The sequence below is a fragment of the Photinus pyralis genome, unplaced genomic scaffold (genome assembly GCF_008802855.1).
Source record: "Photinus pyralis isolate 1611_PpyrPB1 unplaced genomic scaffold, Ppyr1.3 Ppyr1.4_LG8, whole genome shotgun sequence".
NCBI lineage: Eukaryota > Metazoa > Arthropoda > Insecta > Coleoptera > Lampyridae > Photinus > Photinus pyralis.
In genome coordinates, this window is record NW_022170819.1 from 30471610 (window position 1) to 30490869 (window position 19260).

Genomic DNA, 19260 nt, shown 5'->3' on the forward strand with positions numbered 1-19260 from the left:
GGACGGGATGTACATTGCGTTCTTTTAACTTTATCGTAAGTACCGCCAATGGCATTTTGAAAGATGGGTGACAAAATTGAATCCGGAACAAACCGTGCTTCAGATTTCTCGCAATTTACTATGTTATCTTGGTAACGTAAAAGACAAGATTCTGTATGTGTGAATGGACGATTTGTATATTAAACGCATTTGTGCATTAGCTGTTATTAATAGAAACATATTGATATATTGAAATTTGGTTTATTTGGTGGAATAATAATCAATCTTCCGCAGTATGAAATGTCCAAAATTACCCTTATAACTTAGAATTTTGACAGCCAACAAAAGCACGATTAATTGTCTATAACTTTTTTACTGGTTGCCGCTTAATGTAGATTTAAATAACACCCTGTATACACAAGAGAGGTGCACAGTTTTGATTGACAAACTTGTTTTTTTTTAATCGTCTAACCGCTCTAAATATATCCATAATGACCGTTTTGTACCTTGGATCCGAACGCTTTCGTGGCAACAATTTATGTAAATGCGATCCGCAAATATTCATACACAGTAAGGAGGTAACTGATTCGCACTGTATTTTCAGTTGAACATACCGTGTACGCCACTTATTATTGTTTTGTTCGAAAGGGCACCTCATACTGAATGGATAAAGTACCCACGACAATAAATGCGTCGAGTTTCGGTTGCGGGTCTAACGAATCTTTTATATACTGTCGTTGTGTATACGGCTTTCGGTTCGAACTTAATTAACTATGAAATTTTACTCAAAAATATTGCGTACACAATTGAAAGATTTGCTTTTAAAGCCCGGAGAAAAATTTCGTGTTACGCAATCTACGCCCCGAAGGTTTGGCTAAGACACCAATACGCGATCGGAAAACGCATCGCTCGAGCTGCATAGATTCGCTTCAAAAGTTTGAATAAGAGTGCTTTTCTCCCACCCAATTTTTACTTATGTATGACACCAACGAAACCTAAGCGTTCACACTATTTTTATACATACATAGCAAAAACACCGTCTCTCATTCTCCATTATGACGGTTAAGAGAACCGGCAATACTGTAGCGTTTTGACTCTGCTTGAATACGATTCTTATCCTAACGCGCTTTATTTTCTCGCATATTGGTTCCGTTGCCTTATGAAGCGGTACACGTATAACATTTCCTATACGGCAAATTTGTAACTTAATAAAAAAATGCTCATAAAGCACTTATTTTTCGATACATTTTAATTCGATGTATGGTATTTAGCACTAAATTCTTTGTTTTATATTACTTTATTTTATAGCACATGTTAAATTAACATTTTAATATGTTTGAATGAGTAGGCTAAGCCGTTCTTTAACCGTAAGGATAGATAAAGTGATTACATTAACTGGAGTAGATAAAGTAAAACAGATGGTTGTGTATTCTAATGACATATGTTATTCTTATTTTGAATGCACGATATAAAATGACGTTCAGAACATATGACAATTCTTTTTCTATGGAAAAGATCGCGACGGCGGACTCTACGCTATTTTTGACGTCTCTAAATTATATTCAGAATTGTTCGAAGCTTTACAATGATTTATATGGCTCCTGCAGCTTGCTAATTGCTATAAAATAAAGCATCTGTTGCTAATCGTACTAACGGCTTTTAAACTACCTGATAAGATTCCACTGCTATCGATTACGTGATTTAATGGAACATAAACTAAAACTGGCGTGTTGAATGAGTTGAAAAATGAAGAACCTGTAAACAAAGCCCGGGAATTTTCCTAGATATCTATTGGTGATTTCACGATAATTTTCTCCTTAATTGCAGCAACTTTTAGCATCACATGCGGGCAGGGATATGTTATAGAAAACGATCCATTGATGGATTATAAGGAAGGGATTGACAAATACGTATGTGACACACAGACGCGATTCCTTTCAATCACAGTAGTACGCTTTCTCGAATAACACTTTTGATCAACTTTTCCCAGTATCGCCCGAGTTTCAATCTTTAAGCGTCCCTAACATCTACTCTCAAAAAGTGTGGAGGGTTATTCCACATACTTCAAATCGTATTCTGAACTTGATATTCTAACAACATCGCCTTCCCTTCTCCAATTTATTAATGTGAAATGAAAAGAACTCTAAATTTACTATATTAAATAGGGTAGCATGCCATGCGGAATCTAAATGATGTTTGTCCACATGATTAAAGACCGTCTTCTGAGCAAACGTAGATTATACCTTTGAGAATGTGGACCAACGTTAACGCCTGCGTGAGATGTTTAGAAAATTTCATTCAGGAAAATCAGCAGGGTGGTGACATGTTTCAGTGTGCGTTGAACCACCCGCGCGGAAAAGTGTTGTGGAAATGAGAAAGAAATTTACGAAAATACTTTACATGTCAACTTGTATATAGAATGAAAGTTTGTATAAAATGTTGCTAAAGGGTAAAAATATAATCCGTAATATACGAATTGTAATGCAACTTTCTGTAATGACCATGTGTAAAATGACAAATCTCGATATTGGCGAGAAATTACCGGAGACATTTTCGTCATGTGCCGAAGAATCTCAAAAGGACGATTATACCATTAACGATTTTACCACTGTAAAAGCGGGCGCCGATGAAGATGCTGAGACCGTAACAATTGGTTTCCTTGGAGCTTATGGACAAGCACAAGTTGTTCTAGGAGCTTTACCACTGGCCGTCGAAGCTGTCAATAATGATAAAGGTATTATTTTTCACAATTAATTATTGTCTCTTTAGAATTTACTTGGGCGAAAATGGGGTAAATGTCACGGGAAGTTATTCGTATTTATGGGGTGAATTTTAAAAAATGTTTACATTTCGATACGCGCGGTACAGGATAAATCCTCGTCCGTAGGAAGTTGCGTAGGGTAGTAAGTGAATATTGATTAACTTTAACAAATTCGAAGTCAAAAGCAAAGATTAACGTCAAGTTCTTAATTAGGCGTCGCAATAAACAAACATACGCATTATCAAATACATTTTCAAAATCCAAACATTTATACTAAAAGCTTTATTGTTTATGCCCATAAATTAACCTGTTTACGTACCATTTCAATAACTTACCGGGCCCGTACAAATTATAGTTATCCTGGTCGAATTTGGCATTTCCTAATAAATTTAACAAACCATTTGGGAGAAGTTTGATTTGGATAGAAGTAGAAATTGCGAAAACAAGTCTATTTAGATCTATTTAGATTACAGGGCAATTTAAGTTTGTGGAAATTGTTTTTCAAAATCTTCTTATTTTGCTATTGTTCACTATTTGTTGTTTATTGACGTTTCAACTGGCGACTTGCGGGGTTGTTAAGGCCCGCTTATTTTCAAAGTAATGTGATTTTTCATATTACCGTGAATGTCTATCGGGATTTCTGGAATATTCGTTACATTGCCCCCCCCCCTCCCCCTCCTCTTAAAACACGGGCGACGGTTGTAGCGGAGGCACAGTCCCAGGCAACTCTTGGTTTATATCACGAACTTAATGGCGGTACTTGCTCGACGACGTCATTTTTGAAGAAAGAATTGATTCCCCGACCCATATTGGTATAACTGGGTTCCATCACACCCAAGCAGTTTTTCCGGAGATTTCATCGCAACTTTCGGGCAACATGGGCGGGGTGGGGTAGGGTGACATCATCCACAAGCGTTACACGTAGCAGCTTGTTTCCTTCCCTGTGAATAGGAACTTCTTCATTCTCCATTCAGGTCTATCATGAACCAGAATTTCCTTATCGAGTCCATTCCTAAAATCCCCTCATCGACGATGTCTGCTACCAACACTTGATGCGCACCTTTCTTGAATCCAACATCAACACCGACAATCAGCTCTCCCAGTACGAGTGCTTCATCACCAGTTGCGGTTTTCTGACTTAGTTTTGACGAATCTTTAATGGCACCTCAATGTCTATTGGGATTTCTGGAATATTCACTACAATAATAACAATTTGTGATACGAAATTCAGAGATTGATAGTTAGTGGGAGAAAGAATAAAAGATTACTACCTGCAATTACACTTTCTAAACAGAACAGAATAAGCATTGGGGAAAACCGGTCCATCTCTACGCTACTCACCACCGGAACTAGTAATTCACTCGTAACCTTCAGCCAAGCTTCATTCGGAAAATCCCAGTTCTTCGGCGTCTACATCTACAGTGTTATTCATTTAGAAGTAGACATAGGTATTCCTTATGTCTACTTTTAAATAACAAAAACGCTTCTGAAAGACGTCTAATTTTATGCAACCAAAATAACTTGCGCACGCATTTTGCACTGTCATTCTAGATTGTAATAAAAACGACAGTACATAGTATGGTTTTAGGTTATGATGAAAAGATCTTAAATTCGGCCGCTATTTCCCTTAAGTTTCTTATGGGATTCTGTTCCACAATAAAACATTCAGTTTCACATCCTGCATTAAAATTGAGGGTTGTTTACGGTATCTTATCTGGATCGCATTTAAACAACCACTAACTTTAAAGTAATCAGCACAGAAAATAAGTCCTATGCTCCTTAAACTGTCACCGTCACTTTACCAATTAACAATATCCACTTTTTCTTCGGTTGAATGCATTGCATGAAAATAAAAATACGGAAACCAAAGCAGTAATATTCCAATTAATTAAGATGGCAGCCAAATCTTCATTTGTGTTCTGAAGCTATATTGGTTGCATAAAATTAGGCGTCCTTCAGAAGAGTTTTTGTTATTTAATGAATGAAAATAAATTTCGAGAATATTTTCGACTTTCTCCAGTGCTTTTCCGTTTTGACTTGTGCGTGTTTATACCCCTTTTATTTTCATGTTTTAAAGTGCCTCACGATTTCTTACAAAATCGATTGACACTTCGTCTTGTCCAGAACTCGAGCTAATGTTTCGGTACACTTTGCGCACAAAATACAGTTTAACATTCACTATCATACTAAAAAATGTACCCCATAAGAAATTTTAGATTCGAGCTCTAAAATTTTAAGCTTACGATATGAAAAGCTTCTAAATAACTCATAAATTGGATACCATTCTTAAATTGATTCACAATAGTGGGGGGGTTAGGTCTAGCAGGGTAAAAAAAATATTGCCTGCAACGTTCGTCGCCGCTATGACGACCGTAATAAGGATGACGTTGCCGCTGTGTATGAATGTGAATTCTATTATAATTAAATGAAAATTCTCGCCACATTAATATTGCTATAAAGTAATTATGCTTTTGGCATATTAGGTATACAACTTTTTGTCTAAATGTGTGATGTATTAATTCTGATTTTACACGGAATGAGCTATCGATTTTAATTTTAAAACGTAATTATTCGCTGCTAATTATATAAATTTCTCCAAGGTAATGAATGTTCGGTTTATGGCCATGAGACATAAAAGCACATTTTAATTGTACGAACTATGTACCATTATGGATTGTCATATAGTAGGTAACAATGGATGCCATTTCAGTAGAAGAGCATCTAAGGCCTAATTATATCTATATTAATGATTGATTTCATGCAAAATTATAATCAAACTCTACCAAAAAGTAGCCTTGCTTACTCAAAAATAAAACTTTGTTGATACACTCCGCCCAAATGAAATGGAATTTTTAATATAATTAGTAGAGGTCCTAGTAATGTCTTTTTAAAACCTTTTTAGTAGTATATTTAGAAGCTGCTTAATAAATACTTCTAAGAAATATCATAGATTTAATCTTTTTGGGAACCCCTTATTCATTTACCTCTTCATTATTATACAAATTCTAGAAGTATGGTGTAGTAATAGGTGGCCGTTTCAAAAATAAAATTTGATCAAAAATAGGAACGTTTACACGTATATCGCTTCATAGCGAACATGAACTAAAGTATGTCTGAGCGATATCAAGAATCGTATTCGGGAAAGCGAACGCCGTTGTCACGATCTCTTCGAACCTAAAGAGTTTCGTTTCGTTTTGTTTAAATCCAAGCACGTGACGTAACATTTTGAGTACATTCTAAGCTAATTCTCGCGAGCGGTCACGGACTACTAGTACGTTGGGGACGCCAAAAAAAAACTGCATTTTTTTATTGGAATATGCCACTTTCTGTGGTAATAGTTAATACTAAAAGGCAACTTTTGAGATAGGGAGCCACTCGAAAATCCGTGCAGGAAACCAAAATGGTGTCCGTCAAAATGGCGCCATTATCCGCAATATATTTTTTTGTATCTCTGCTCCTAATAGTCCTTTTTGATTGAAAGCTCTTGTGACGAGGAAACTTTTTTGCTATATAACATTTATCTCTAAAACTTAAGGATTTACCACAATTTTAAAAAAGTGTTTTTTTACGAATTTGAATCACAAGTAAGCTCAACCCGATGTTTATGTGTAACATATGTAAGGATTTGTATTATTCAGCACAATATTCTGACTCTTAAGGTCTGATGATGAATCGGTCTATAGCTATACGATTCGAAGTCGATTAGCTAAAGAAATATTAAAATTCAATTATTTGAAAAACGAGTTTTATTGTATCAATTTGCATCGACAAATAATTCACTACGTCAAGAAAATAGTGGTTGCTATTTAAAAACAGTATGCCCCCTTTGACCGTGCAGAAGTATGTTACTGACCCCAAATTGAATGTACGTGGATTGGTAGCAAACTTTTTAAAATTATGGATGTCATAAAAAGCTTCTTTAAAAAATGTATTGAAGATTTTCACCCTGTATAAAAAGCATATCCGGAAAACGTTTTAGGCTTCCCCTCAGGCTTCTCGTACCAACAAACCGTTACCATTACTCTCAACAATTGAGACTCTATCGTCCGCTTACAGAAGGTGGATTCCCTGTATAATAAAAATGATTCAACTTATATGAATAGGTATAAACTTGGAAATCATAATATTCCGTTAATATTCTTAAAGAAAACCCCAGAGAAAAGCCTCGAAAAAACCCATGATCTGATAAATAAGCACTCCAAATTTCACATTCGTCGTATCTTAAACCAACTAGTTAAATAAAATAGGATAAGTAAGAGCGAGAGTAAGAGTTAAAATTGATATACTGAGTGTTTCTTTAATTATTTTAAAAGCAGAGTGTATTTTCTGTTTTTCAGAGAAAAAAATTGACGAGGCTTTTCCTTTCAATTTTCATACTGTTTGATCTCGTGCCTGATGAAACAAATATTGCGCATTTAAAAAAAAAACATGGCGGATTGAAATTTTCCGAACTTACAGGGTAGATACAAGGAGTTTTGGGGTTGTATCGATTGAATTTCTAAACGATGGCCTTTTTTGTCGAAAAGACCGGGATATTGCACAATTAAGAGCTTACATGTGATTCAAATTCGTAAAAAAACACTTTTTTTAAATTGTGCTAAATCCTTAAGTTTTAGAGATAAATGTTATATAGTAAAAAAGTTTCCTCGTCACAAGAGCTTTCAATAAAAAAAAAGAAAATTAAAATCGGACTATTAGGAGCAGATATACAAAACAATATATTGCGGCTAATGGCGCCATTTTTACGGCCACCATTTTGGTTTCCTGTACGGATTTTCGAGTGGCTCCCTATCTCAAAAGTTGCCTGTTGGTATTAACTATTACCACACAAAGTGGCATATATTCCAATCAAAAAGTGCAGTATTTTCCTCATTCTAGCCATGTACCCGACGTACCTACTATACGTGAAGTTACGAACGTGAGCCCGTACCAAAATTGAGGAGCGACAACGTAAAAACGTTGGTGTGCAAAAAATTGAATTGCGGTCGATTTTTTTGTTGCTACGTTGTGAGAATTTTGTCGCGTAGGTATGTGTGAAGATTCGTGGTGCGATTTCAAGAACTCTGATTTTATTGAGTTAAATCTCTCACAATAGTACCTACCTACTAAAGAATTCGCAGTTTAACTTCGGGTAAAAAACATATTAAGTACCGAGAATTCCTACATTTCGGGTCCGTCGTGGAGAAATATTTAAATAAATTCAGATGAAAAATTGCGAGTTACCAGCAATGTTATATGTATATGTGAATAGACGAGTTGCAGGAAACTTCCTGGGCGAAGGCCTGATTCGTAGCAAGATCGTTCATTTACGCAAAGGAACATTTTCGAACTGCAGATCCGCTTTTCAAATAATATAAGGGAGTAAATAAGCTGACTCATTGTGATTAACATGGAAGTTTTTTCGGATTGCTAACAGTAACGGCTGGTTAAAAGCAAGTTTCTGAAACGATGCAAACTGGAACTATCTCATTTTGAGGGTTATTGTAGCAAAAAGGGATGCAAATATTAATGGTATTAGGTTATACGTAAACGAGGTTACCATCGCATTTAAGGTTGACGAACCTCCAATAAAAATTCACATTGAACTACCCCAAAATAGGCCAGTTTGGTTGTAGATATGCCACCCTGTATTTCAGTTTGTAGTCAGAATACGTTGATGGTGTAGCCTTTTTCTAAGCGTAATTCTTTAAATGACTCGAGCGGCGTTTCCAGTTTATTTGAGTGTTAATTTCCATGGAAACAAATGCATTCTAGTTACCTATCAGTCTGCAGTTCTATTCATTTAGAAGTAGACATAGGGATTTCTACTTTTAAATCTTTTTTAAAGACTCCTAATTTTATTCAACTGAAATAATACTCAAATAATACTCAAATACTCAAATAACTCAAATAACGTTTGCCATGCAAAGGCGTTGTGTGCGGAATATTGTAAATGCTGGCTACAGGGAGGACTGTCGCAATATCTTTAAATCGTTGCAAATTCTAACAGCTCCATCACAATACATTTTTGACTGTTTTGTTCGTTCATAGAAATAAAACAAATTATATAACGCATAAAAATGTTCATTCTTACAAATACTCGGAACAAAAATCAAATATATAATGATAGATTACGATTAAAAACGTCGCAAGCGGCACATAATTATTGGGGCCCTGTATTGTATAACCGTTTACCTTCTTGTTTCCCATCTCTAAATGAACAACTTTTTTCAAAGAAACTTAAAACTTTTTTACGCGAAAATCCGATATACTCGTATAGTCGTATAACATGCAAGAGTTTTTAGATAACGAGCTCAAGAGTTTAACGCTTTAAGTTATTTTTTGTTGTTTGTATTTTTTAATTATTTGTTTTCTAAATGAATTTTCATGTTATTTATGTAATATTGTTCTATATGTTTCATGTATTTTATGTTTATGTTTTATACGATTTTCGGACGACTGTAAGCATTTCTTCAATGTATTAACACAATAAATTACTTACTTACTTACATGCGCACGCATTTTGCATTGTCATTCTGGATTTTAATAAAAACGACAATACTTTTAGGTTATGATGGAGAGATATTAAATTTGTCTGCTACTTCCCTTAAGTTTCTTATGGGATTCTCTTCCACAAAAATTAAAACATTCAGTTTCATATACTCTGTTAAAATTGAGGGTTGTTTACGGTGTCTTATGAGGATCGCATTTAAATTAAAATTCTTTAGTTGAATACGTCCCACACGAACGAAAATAAAAATACTAATATACCAAATAATTAATATGACAGCAAAATCTTCATTTGCTTTAAGAAGTTATTTTGGTTGCATAAAATCAGGCGTCCTTCAGAAGAGTTTTTGTCATTTAAAGCTAGGAAATCCCTATGTCTACTTCTAACTGAATATCACTGTATATGTACCGTACCTTATAATCTACTAATATTTTCGAATTAAGAATTAACCGCAACGAGAATGTGCAATCGCAAAAGTAGCAGAAATTGATTCTATGACTGTATAAAAGGTTTTCATCATAAAATGCCATTGAAAACCATGACTGAATCAATCGAATTCGTTGCAAACTAAGACTGCGGGTTGTACTGCAATTTTGACTAGGCCCGCCATGTTTAGTAATTGTGGCAACCTGAGGTTTTTAGTGCCACGTTTTGAAACTCAATAGTTAATTATCGTTTTTGTTTCCAGCACTTTTGCCGGGAAAACGACTAAATTATGTAGCAGCCGATATTGGTACAAATCCAGCGAAATCGGGATTGGAACGGGGGAAATCTTCGTTAGCTGGGCGAGCTATCAAAATCATGACGTCAATGAGAGACAATGGTACCATTGCGTTTATTGGGCCGGACGATACTTGCTCACACGAAGCTTTGGTTTCGGCCGCATGGAATCTACCCATGATTGGTTACGTAAGTACATTTAACTTTTTGTTCTTTTAATATAAGATTTCACTGATATAACGACGTCATACACAATTATCTAATCCAAATGACGGACCCTTTTTTTAAAATAGAAGGTTGTTTGATTCGTTGTTTCATAACGAACCGATTCTCAAGAGAACAGAACGTTCAAATCAATCAAGAACTTAACTACTGTAAAATGTGGGCACGTGCAGACGCTATTATGAAGAAAACACATTTAATGGGTAAGCATTTTGTAAGTTGTTTTTCTAGACCGTGTTCCGGTGACTACTACTTTTTAAAGCAATTTCAGTCGTAAATGTGATTAGTTCGCTGTGGGGATTATAACGCCAACTTAATTACTTAATGTAGAGCTCGTAGTTTTAATTTAACATTGCTTGATAATGAGTCAAAACAAACACAAATCTCCCTGTCGTCACTGACATCGAAGTCTTATGCCAACACCGTTGTATGTAGGATGTTCTGAGAGGCAATTCGCATTTAGCTTGTCTGTCTGTCTGCGCTATATCTCAGTTGCTTTGGATGTGGTACTACAGAACGATATTTTATGGTGGTCCTTAATAATGAAAAAGTAAAATGTCAACGCAACCCTTATTAGATAAATGCGGCTCGCAGATATCCGAAAGACGACCAGCCAGACTGAATGCTGCCCTGTCACCCCTTATGACCAAATGCGTAGATTACAAAGGGGCGTTTATAATGAGAGGTAGAGTAGAGAGTAGATTTGTCGCATCTTAATAGGCCAGACAATTAGCCCCCATTTAATCAGTTACTTCCCTTGAACAAGATACCAACCCTTCCATCGTCCAGATTTTAAAATTAATGCTTTTATACCCTAATACCATATCCGATTACTTCGGCAAATTATCCATATTCACAATGAAAAGTACGGGAGGAATCGCTGAAAATACCTAGGGGCTTATCAATAATTTTTTGCAGTAGCATTATAAATTTTGGAAGATACAGAACTATGGATGATGGTCTCTTTGCTTGAATAGTGGAATGATGTTATTGATTTTAAATTACGCAATTAAAAAAATTGCGCTTATTTTATTGATTGATTACGCTTAAAAGATCAATAAACAACCCTTTAGTCGAGTCGAGCAATTTTTAAAGGTTGTAACGGTTGTAATGGTAGCGAATTATTCAAAAAATGGTTGCAGTTTCGTTAGCGAATGGTGAGCAGGGTAGTTCAAGTATAATCTGGATCATTTCAAACATTGAGTAAATTTATATTTGGATAGAAGTCGAAGTTTCCATATTTAAGTTGCCAATCATATTTTTTGTTCTGCGTATTTCAATTCTATGGTGTATTGTTCTCAAAATGCTTTCCGGAAGTCGTAGGCTTTAGTGAGTCACAAATACAATTCAGCACAATTCCCGTGTGTTGGTTTCTCAAGGACAACCTAGCCTTTCCTTGCACTTCGGGAGTATGTAACGCCCCGTGTATATTCATTAGGTAGATTAGATAGGTTAAATTGTTTTCTTTTGTTTAGTTCAATTTAGTAGATACTTTAGCGTAGGTTAGAATATAGATTTTACGGAATTCGAAAAAAAAAGGGTCCGGCAATAACATCACACGTGTGTCCACCGGTCATGGGACAGTTACGTTAAAACCAATAAGACAACATAAACAACCCCGTGTCAGCATTTCTGAGTAAATCGACCTGAACCAGAAATATAAAGTGTCAGATCTAGGCGGGTATGTATTAGACTTTGCTATTGGGGGCGTCAAGAGGTCCTTTGTCGCTTAATTAATCCTCCAATTTTTGGTTGCTATTTATTACCGAAACTAACAGGGCTCATTTATACTATGTCCCATATATAATTCGAATCGAACCGTATCGATCGCTAACAGCGGCGATTCCTGGAAAAGGGAATTTTTTTTTGTGGTAAAGCGGACGGAGAATTGTAATTTAATTTGAACCAATCAGGGCGATTCGGCCTCAAGGAATTCAAAGTTAATTGGAGATTTTGGGGCGCGTGGTAAAATTCGGGCGTGTCAAAAGGAAAATCACAGGGGGATAGTTTGAAAGTAAAGAGGAGAATTATCGCGGCGATCGTGGAAGTCACCACGCCGCCGATAATATAGGTTTTGCTTAATTTTTCCGGTGAAGTACAGACGCCGGGAACTTTTTTGCGAGTGTCGGAAAGTGGTACACCGTGGAGGCGCTACCCGGTGCCTAAGTTAACATTGTCATTGTTAAGTTCCGCGTCCGGCCAAGGGTTTTGTACGGATCGAGGTATAAATAAATTGGGTTAAGAAGTGATTAGTAAAGGGCGGTCGATACGGTGAGAATCGGTGATTTTAGTGCGGTAAAGGTGCTCACTGGAAATCGTTTCGAGCATAAGCAAGAAGTGTCGACTTTTTCCCCGGACCACCGGGGTAACCACTATTTACTTGCCCATGATCACACCGACAATAGGCAACGCATTGTATTTCATCGTAACCAAACGACGCGACGGGCCCAGAAGATAACGCGAGTTAAGAGGTCAACCAATTCGCTGAGCCCAACTGCAGGATTGGTCAAGGTTAGTTATAAGTTCGTTATTAAGTTCATGTCTGTAGATTTACGTAGGATTAGGTATGTGTATATTTCGTTAATAGGTGGATTTTTTGCTTTATAATAAGAGTTTCAACGGTAGGGTGGCCACCTATTTTTTTTTATTATATCTCACTAGGAGGTATTTCTAGCAAATAGAGTGGTTTTTTTTGTAAGAAATCCTGGAAAGGAAAAGCCTATTCGGTGACCAATTCGTATTTTAATTGTCAGTCAATATACTGGTTAATTTTGCCTAGTGTTTGTTGGTTTTTTTTTGAACAAGTAAATATACCCACCTAGAAGGAGTTTAAAGGAGTTCGTACGACGAATCCGGGAGAGGTTTGCAGTAAGCATCCCGGAAAGCAAGAGGGATTGTAGTGTATCTGAGCTAGTCGATGGTAATAAATATAATAGTAATTGTTGCATCCCACTAAATCTGACAAAAGAACGCAAAATTTAAGTTCCAAGTCCCAATAAAGAATTACAACCCTTTAAGGGAATTAAGCCCCAAAAACAAACAACCCGTTACAAGTACAGTACAGTTACAGAAAAATAATTGACTTAATACTGTAGGAAAAAAAGCGTCAATTAATAATTAATGGAAAAATAGGAAGGGGTTAGTCTGGGAAGTTTTTGGGGCCATTCGGTCTAAGACTACAAAAAGGGAACCACGTTACACGTGCCGGACGGTTTCGTGTTTATTTTTCGCCGCAAAGGAATATTGTTTACGACCGATGCTCAGTCACTCCGGCGCGAATGTTACAAAAGGGGGATTAAAATTTCTTTTGTAATAAAAATAAACTTATTTTAAACACACGTATTGAAAAAAAACCTTCATAAAAGTCAAGTGTCCGATTTTGCGGCGTGGGAATTGGTCATATTACGGTAAGTAATACAAAGGCGGTAGACCTTTAAAGAATAGTGTTAACATTACACTTATGTGGTAGTTAAAATTTGTGCTTTCTTACAATCTATAAATATTGCAAGTTAACGTCACTTACTTATAACAAAAAGAAGTAGAAATAGGTTTTGAAGGCAAAACGATTTTACGTTTCGTTTAAAACACCAAAGGCAAAAACATCGTTTGGGCGGAATGGTTTCGCAAAAATTACCCCGACAATTCAACTCATGTATAAAAAATCGCATAACCCGCAGTGAAATTGTCACTTTGACAGCGGCAAAAGTTACCTGCAACTTTTCCAGCGACAAATGCACTAGTGGTTTTTTCACTTATTCATTTTCGAACCAATAATCGCATTCTCCTTTCCCATATGACTAGTTTGACGTCTGTCAATAATTGATTAATTTGGTGAATTTCTTGTTCGTTAAATTGTCCTGCCGAATTACACTCGAGGTTTGTATTTAAACCGAGTAAATTTGGGTTGTGGCAATTCAAATCTGTTTCCTTTTAGCAATTGGACTCGAAAAACTGTCAACCTAAAAATGCTCCACCTGCGGTGTCGCATTTTTATTAGTTGACAGTTTTTCTCGTCTAATTACTAGGTAACAGATTTTCATTACCTAAACAACCCAAATTTACTCGGTAAAATACAACCCTCTTGTGCAATTATAAGTGATAAATTAACGTACTCACGGAAAATAAAATGACAAAAAAGATGCTCCTTAAACAACGGCTTTCCTATGGAGGAGCAGCCTATTAGGAGAAGAAGGTACATTACAACTTTTTTTTTAACTGGGCAGCATGCTGTCCTTTTTTAATTAAACTTGCAGCCTGTTGACGTCTTAGAAATCTGTAATTGGTCTTAAAATTCAAATTAAGAGCGCTTCTTTTGATACCCCACACGACTATGCGGAATGACGTTTACTGAAACACATTTATTTAGCTTACTTACTTAATTCGCCGGATTGAAATTTCTAAAATCGGTAGACCAATTTCTCAGGTTGGGATAAAGGTCTCTTATCAACCTGATAACGGCGTGAATGTGCACGGCCAGTTAACATAGGAAACAAAATTCTGTTAATAATGGCTTAACGTGGCTGAAATTCTAAAATATTAATTTGTCCTTGTCTTCTAAATGACAAGAGCTTTCCGACGCATCAATAAATAAATGAAGATTCAAATTTTATATTAAAATTCGATTTCGGGTAAAATTTGATACAACAGAAAAGTGACAGATTCGGAAATTAAAGTACTCGGCCCAAAAGGGGCCTCGTAGTTCAATATTTCGTCGCCAATAATGTGTTATTTTTCTGACTCTTATGTAAATAACTATTAATTTCAACTCCTAGAACTAACACAAATACTTTCGGCACGACACTTTTCGTAGCGAAGCGCCCAACTTAAAGCGTTTCTAGATACCGGGTGTCGGTCGAAAATATATGCTTTATAATCGAGTAGGTTTAAAGGAACTTTCCCTACATAGCAACCTTCACATGATGGTTTTCTAGTGTTGTTGATACATAAAATATTTTTGTTTCATTGATGGATTCGGTTTAAAGGATTTATATAAGAACCCTGTAACCCAGTTGAATATGAAATCTCTTGAGTATTTTTAAAGCAATTCGCGTTTCTTTTTCTCACCCCCATGCTGTTGGGTATCACTGACCGCGCTTCCGTCGTCTCATTCCAGCTTTTCTTTTGGCATGAGGTTAATTTATTATATTGTCCTTTGTAATTTCCTCTTCCATTTTGAGTTCTAGGCATAATCTGTTAATCTCTTATATCTTTCACTTTCCAGCACCGCGTGGCCTTCCTAATCTCTCTCCCCGCAGTCCTAGCACTCTTCGCTTGTCCTTCTCTTTATTCTGCGCAAGTACACGCTATTTATGCCATTCCCGATTGGTAGAGAACTGTACCAGATGATGTCCGATTTCCTCATGTTCCCTCTTCGGCATGCTTCTTGCCACTTTGCTTATTTCCTCCGCCCCTATCTATCGTTTATTTGGTTCATTATACTCTTCCTGCTCTCTTGCTTTCTCTCTATTTCTTATAGAGGGTAAAGTTCTGTGACCATTCCTATTACTTCGACCTCTGTATATATTATTTATATATATTTTTTATTTTTTCCCATACGATGCCAAGGATTGGTGGAATGACAAATAAAGATTATTATTTTTAATAAAAATCTCAAATTTTGGACCGCTTTTGAAGCTATAGTGGCGCATCACCTCTGTATAGATCATGAAACTCGCATTTAATGGCTATTTAAAACACTTATATTCATTACGAAACTCGCCAAGACCCGTTTCGTAATTCTCATACTCGTGTCTTAATAGCCATTATTTAATGCTCTTTGCGTAATAGTTATTTATGTATCAAGGGCATATGCTGAGATTGTAAGTCGCCCGAGGATTAAATATCGAGTAATGCCTGAGGTGCACACAAAATTTTATTTTTCCTAATTCCAAATAATGTATTTCCAATCTACAAATCGTGATGATTATTGTTAGTGTTATTTGAGACCATAATGAGATGACAATCCATTATGGCCTCTCATTACGCCCTCGGACGTCATAGACTACTTTATAATTCTCATATGACAGATATAATTGACATATAATAGGCAATTAAAAAATATACTATTATAACAGCCCGGTATTCGATTTTACTCATTTCGATACATATACAACGCGCGACGATACAAACTGATAATAAATTGAATAATGTTGCAATTATTGTTTTGTAAATTGCCACACAAGTTACCAATGTAGGTATATCTGATTAAAAAATAGCATAGTGAAACGAACCCCCTAATCGAGTAATCGAATTACAGTTGCCACGTTTTGAAGAATATCTTAAATTATCTAAATTCAACAGTAAATTAATAACAACTCTTGCAGCTCAATTTAGAGAGAGAGAGAGAGAGAGAGCATTTATTTCAACCACGAATGTGGTGTAACTGTCACACAATAACAACATAAATAAAAAACACAATAAAGTACAATAAATAATATAAATATATCTATAAAAAAGAAATGTAAATAGGTATATATATTAAAATTTATTTATATTTTTTTTTTAAATATGACTAGCATTTTTGATATTCGCAAAGAAATCATCCAGTGTGTATAGCACCATTGATTGAAGAATTTTTCTAATTTGGTTTTTAAAAGGAGCCAACATTGTAATACATTTGACATGTGCCGGAAGGGCATTATAAAATCTCACCCCCATCTGTAGGTAGGACGAGTTATGCACCTTACTTTTTGATCTCATTATAGAAAAGTTATTTTTCGTTCTAGTATTATATGAGTGGTTATCACAATTTAATGAAAATAATTTTTTGTTTTTGAACACGAAACATAAACATTCAAGCACATATAATGAATAGACGGTTGCAATCTGAAAGTTTTTAAAATACGGTTTGCAGGATTCCCGTTTCTGTAGCGAAAACATTACCCTGATTGCTCTTTTTCGAACCTTAAATTTGCTAGCAATTCTATGACTAGTAGCATTTCCCCATAATGAGATATCGTACCGCACCTTACTTTCAAATATTGAATAGTATATTTGCAAAAGGGTTTTATGGTTACAACGGGACAATGCGAAAATCGATGAATGTAATTTTGCTTTGAGATGGCCAATGTGATCTTTCCAACTAAGTTCTGTGTCTATAATAACTCCTAAGAAGGTACAGGATTGACACCTTTCTAATTGAACTGAGTGGTAACGCAGTGGAGCGATATCCAAACCCATATTTTTCTTATAAAGAAGAATTTTTGTTTTTTCCAAATTAAGTAAAAGTTTATTTGCATTAAACCAATTAATAAGAGTTGATAACGCACCTTTTAAATTAATTTCTAACTCTTCTTCAACACAAGCCACACTCCCACTAGTGTCATCTGCATATGTGGTGATATCACATGAAGATGGATCGAAGCAGTTAAATAGGTCATTAATAAAAATTATATAATAATATAGGACCAAGGATAGATCCTTGGGGTACTCCATACTTGATTGGTTTTAATTCGGATGCAACTTCAATAATTTGCTCCGAGGAAGAAATTTGCTCAACTGCAACATATTGCCACCTATCACTAATAAAGGATCTCAATAAATTTAGCGTCACGCCTCTAATGCCATATGAGTATAGCTTGTCCACTAACAAGTCATGATCAACCAGATCGAAAGCCTTCCACAAATCACAACTTAACGATGGTACAACCTTGCCATTATTATGCGCAGTGTGTATGTAGTGTAACATACTTTGTAAAGCTGTGGTAGTTGATTTATTTACTCTATAGCCATGTTGTGAACTATTACACAATTTATGGGTTTCCAAAAAGGCAATTAATCTAACTTTTATGAGAGATTCTAGTATTTTCGATACGGAATTTAAGATCGAAATTGGTCTATAATTTAGAATTCCTGAGGGTCTGTACACTGGAAAAAAAGAAATGTTGTCGCAACTAACAATTAGTTACTCCAACTAATTTTTTTAGTAGCTATAGCCTCAACAAAAATATTTGCTGTAGGAAATCAACATAACTTGTTGGAAGTAAATTTGTTCCAGTAGCTAAAACAATTATTTGTGACAAATTATACAAGTTAGTTAAGAAAGCATACCATTTTTGTTTGAGGAACTAAATAAGCTTGCAAAAAAATTTGTCCCTGTAACAAGTAATGCTTAGTCGCAGCAGCATAGCGGTATTGTTATATAAACTAACGAGTATTTGCTGGACCTCCTAATTTGCCCTTTTTTATCTTTGTTGTAGTAGCATACCATTTATGCTGGAAAAACTAATAAATTGTCTCAAATGATTAGTTGGATTAACTATGAATCCTAGTTGGCACAATAAATTTTCCGATCTGTCTGCATCGTCCGCGCGTTTTGGTGATGTCAATTAAAACAAATCACTTTTTTTTAAAATACACATTTATTAAATCACTTACTGTTTACCTAACTACAAAAGAAAAACTTTTTTATCATCTCAAAAAACAAAATATAAAACACTTAAATTAAAACTTACCTACACTACATGTAAACAGCTTTTACATATACAGCGTGTTTCGAAATTCGCGCGCACGGACTATGGGCTGGTGTTATACAACGAAAACTGAATAAAAAGTTCCTCGACCAGTTTCTGATCAGACCGGCACTTTTCGAGTTGTCGTTGTTCGAAAAATCTAAAAATGAAAATGCCGGAAAACAAAAGATAGTTCAAAACAATTTATGGATTGAAGTTACACTTACCTTCAAACACCAAAAGTAGTTCGGGGAATCCCCATTGTTCCAATATCACCTACACTTTGTTCAGCCATTGAAAAAACATTAAAACACTAAAAGTTCGTAATGTAAATAACCGAAATTCAGTAGGTACAAGATTGACCACTTACCGTGAAAAAATGAGCTAGTAATTATGACACTGGACAGGGTCACAGAGTACTTTGTAATGATGTCCTCTCACATCTGGCTGGCACTCTGGGACATGCAAGGCAAGGTGAGATAAGCATATCCTGTCAACTACTTGGGAATTGCATGATTGCAGTATTATAAATAAAATTTTATATTATTTTCGTCCTTCAAGTTAAGGAATTTAGTATGTTGTCACAAATACAGTGGTATTAGGTTTATCAGCAAACTGCTTTTTGTTATGAAGGCATA

At 35.5% G+C, this 19260-nt stretch overlaps 1 protein-coding gene across 3 annotated transcripts in view; it reads left to right on the plus strand.

Moving 5' to 3' along the window:
* The first annotated feature begins 2344 nt into the window (after positions 1-2344).
* Positions 2345-19260, plus strand: part of LOC116179088 (guanylate cyclase 32E) — a 74923-nt gene continuing 58007 nt past the window's right edge. For all 3 annotated transcript variants that reach the window (XM_031498797.1, XM_031498798.1, XM_031498799.1), the window contains exons 1-2: positions 2345-2713; positions 9919-10139. In XM_031498797.1, coding sequence (XP_031354657.1) covers positions 2416-2713; positions 9919-10139 — 519 coding nt within the window. In that variant the 5' untranslated portion in view covers positions 2345-2415. The remainder of the gene's footprint in view (positions 2714-9918; positions 10140-19260) is intronic.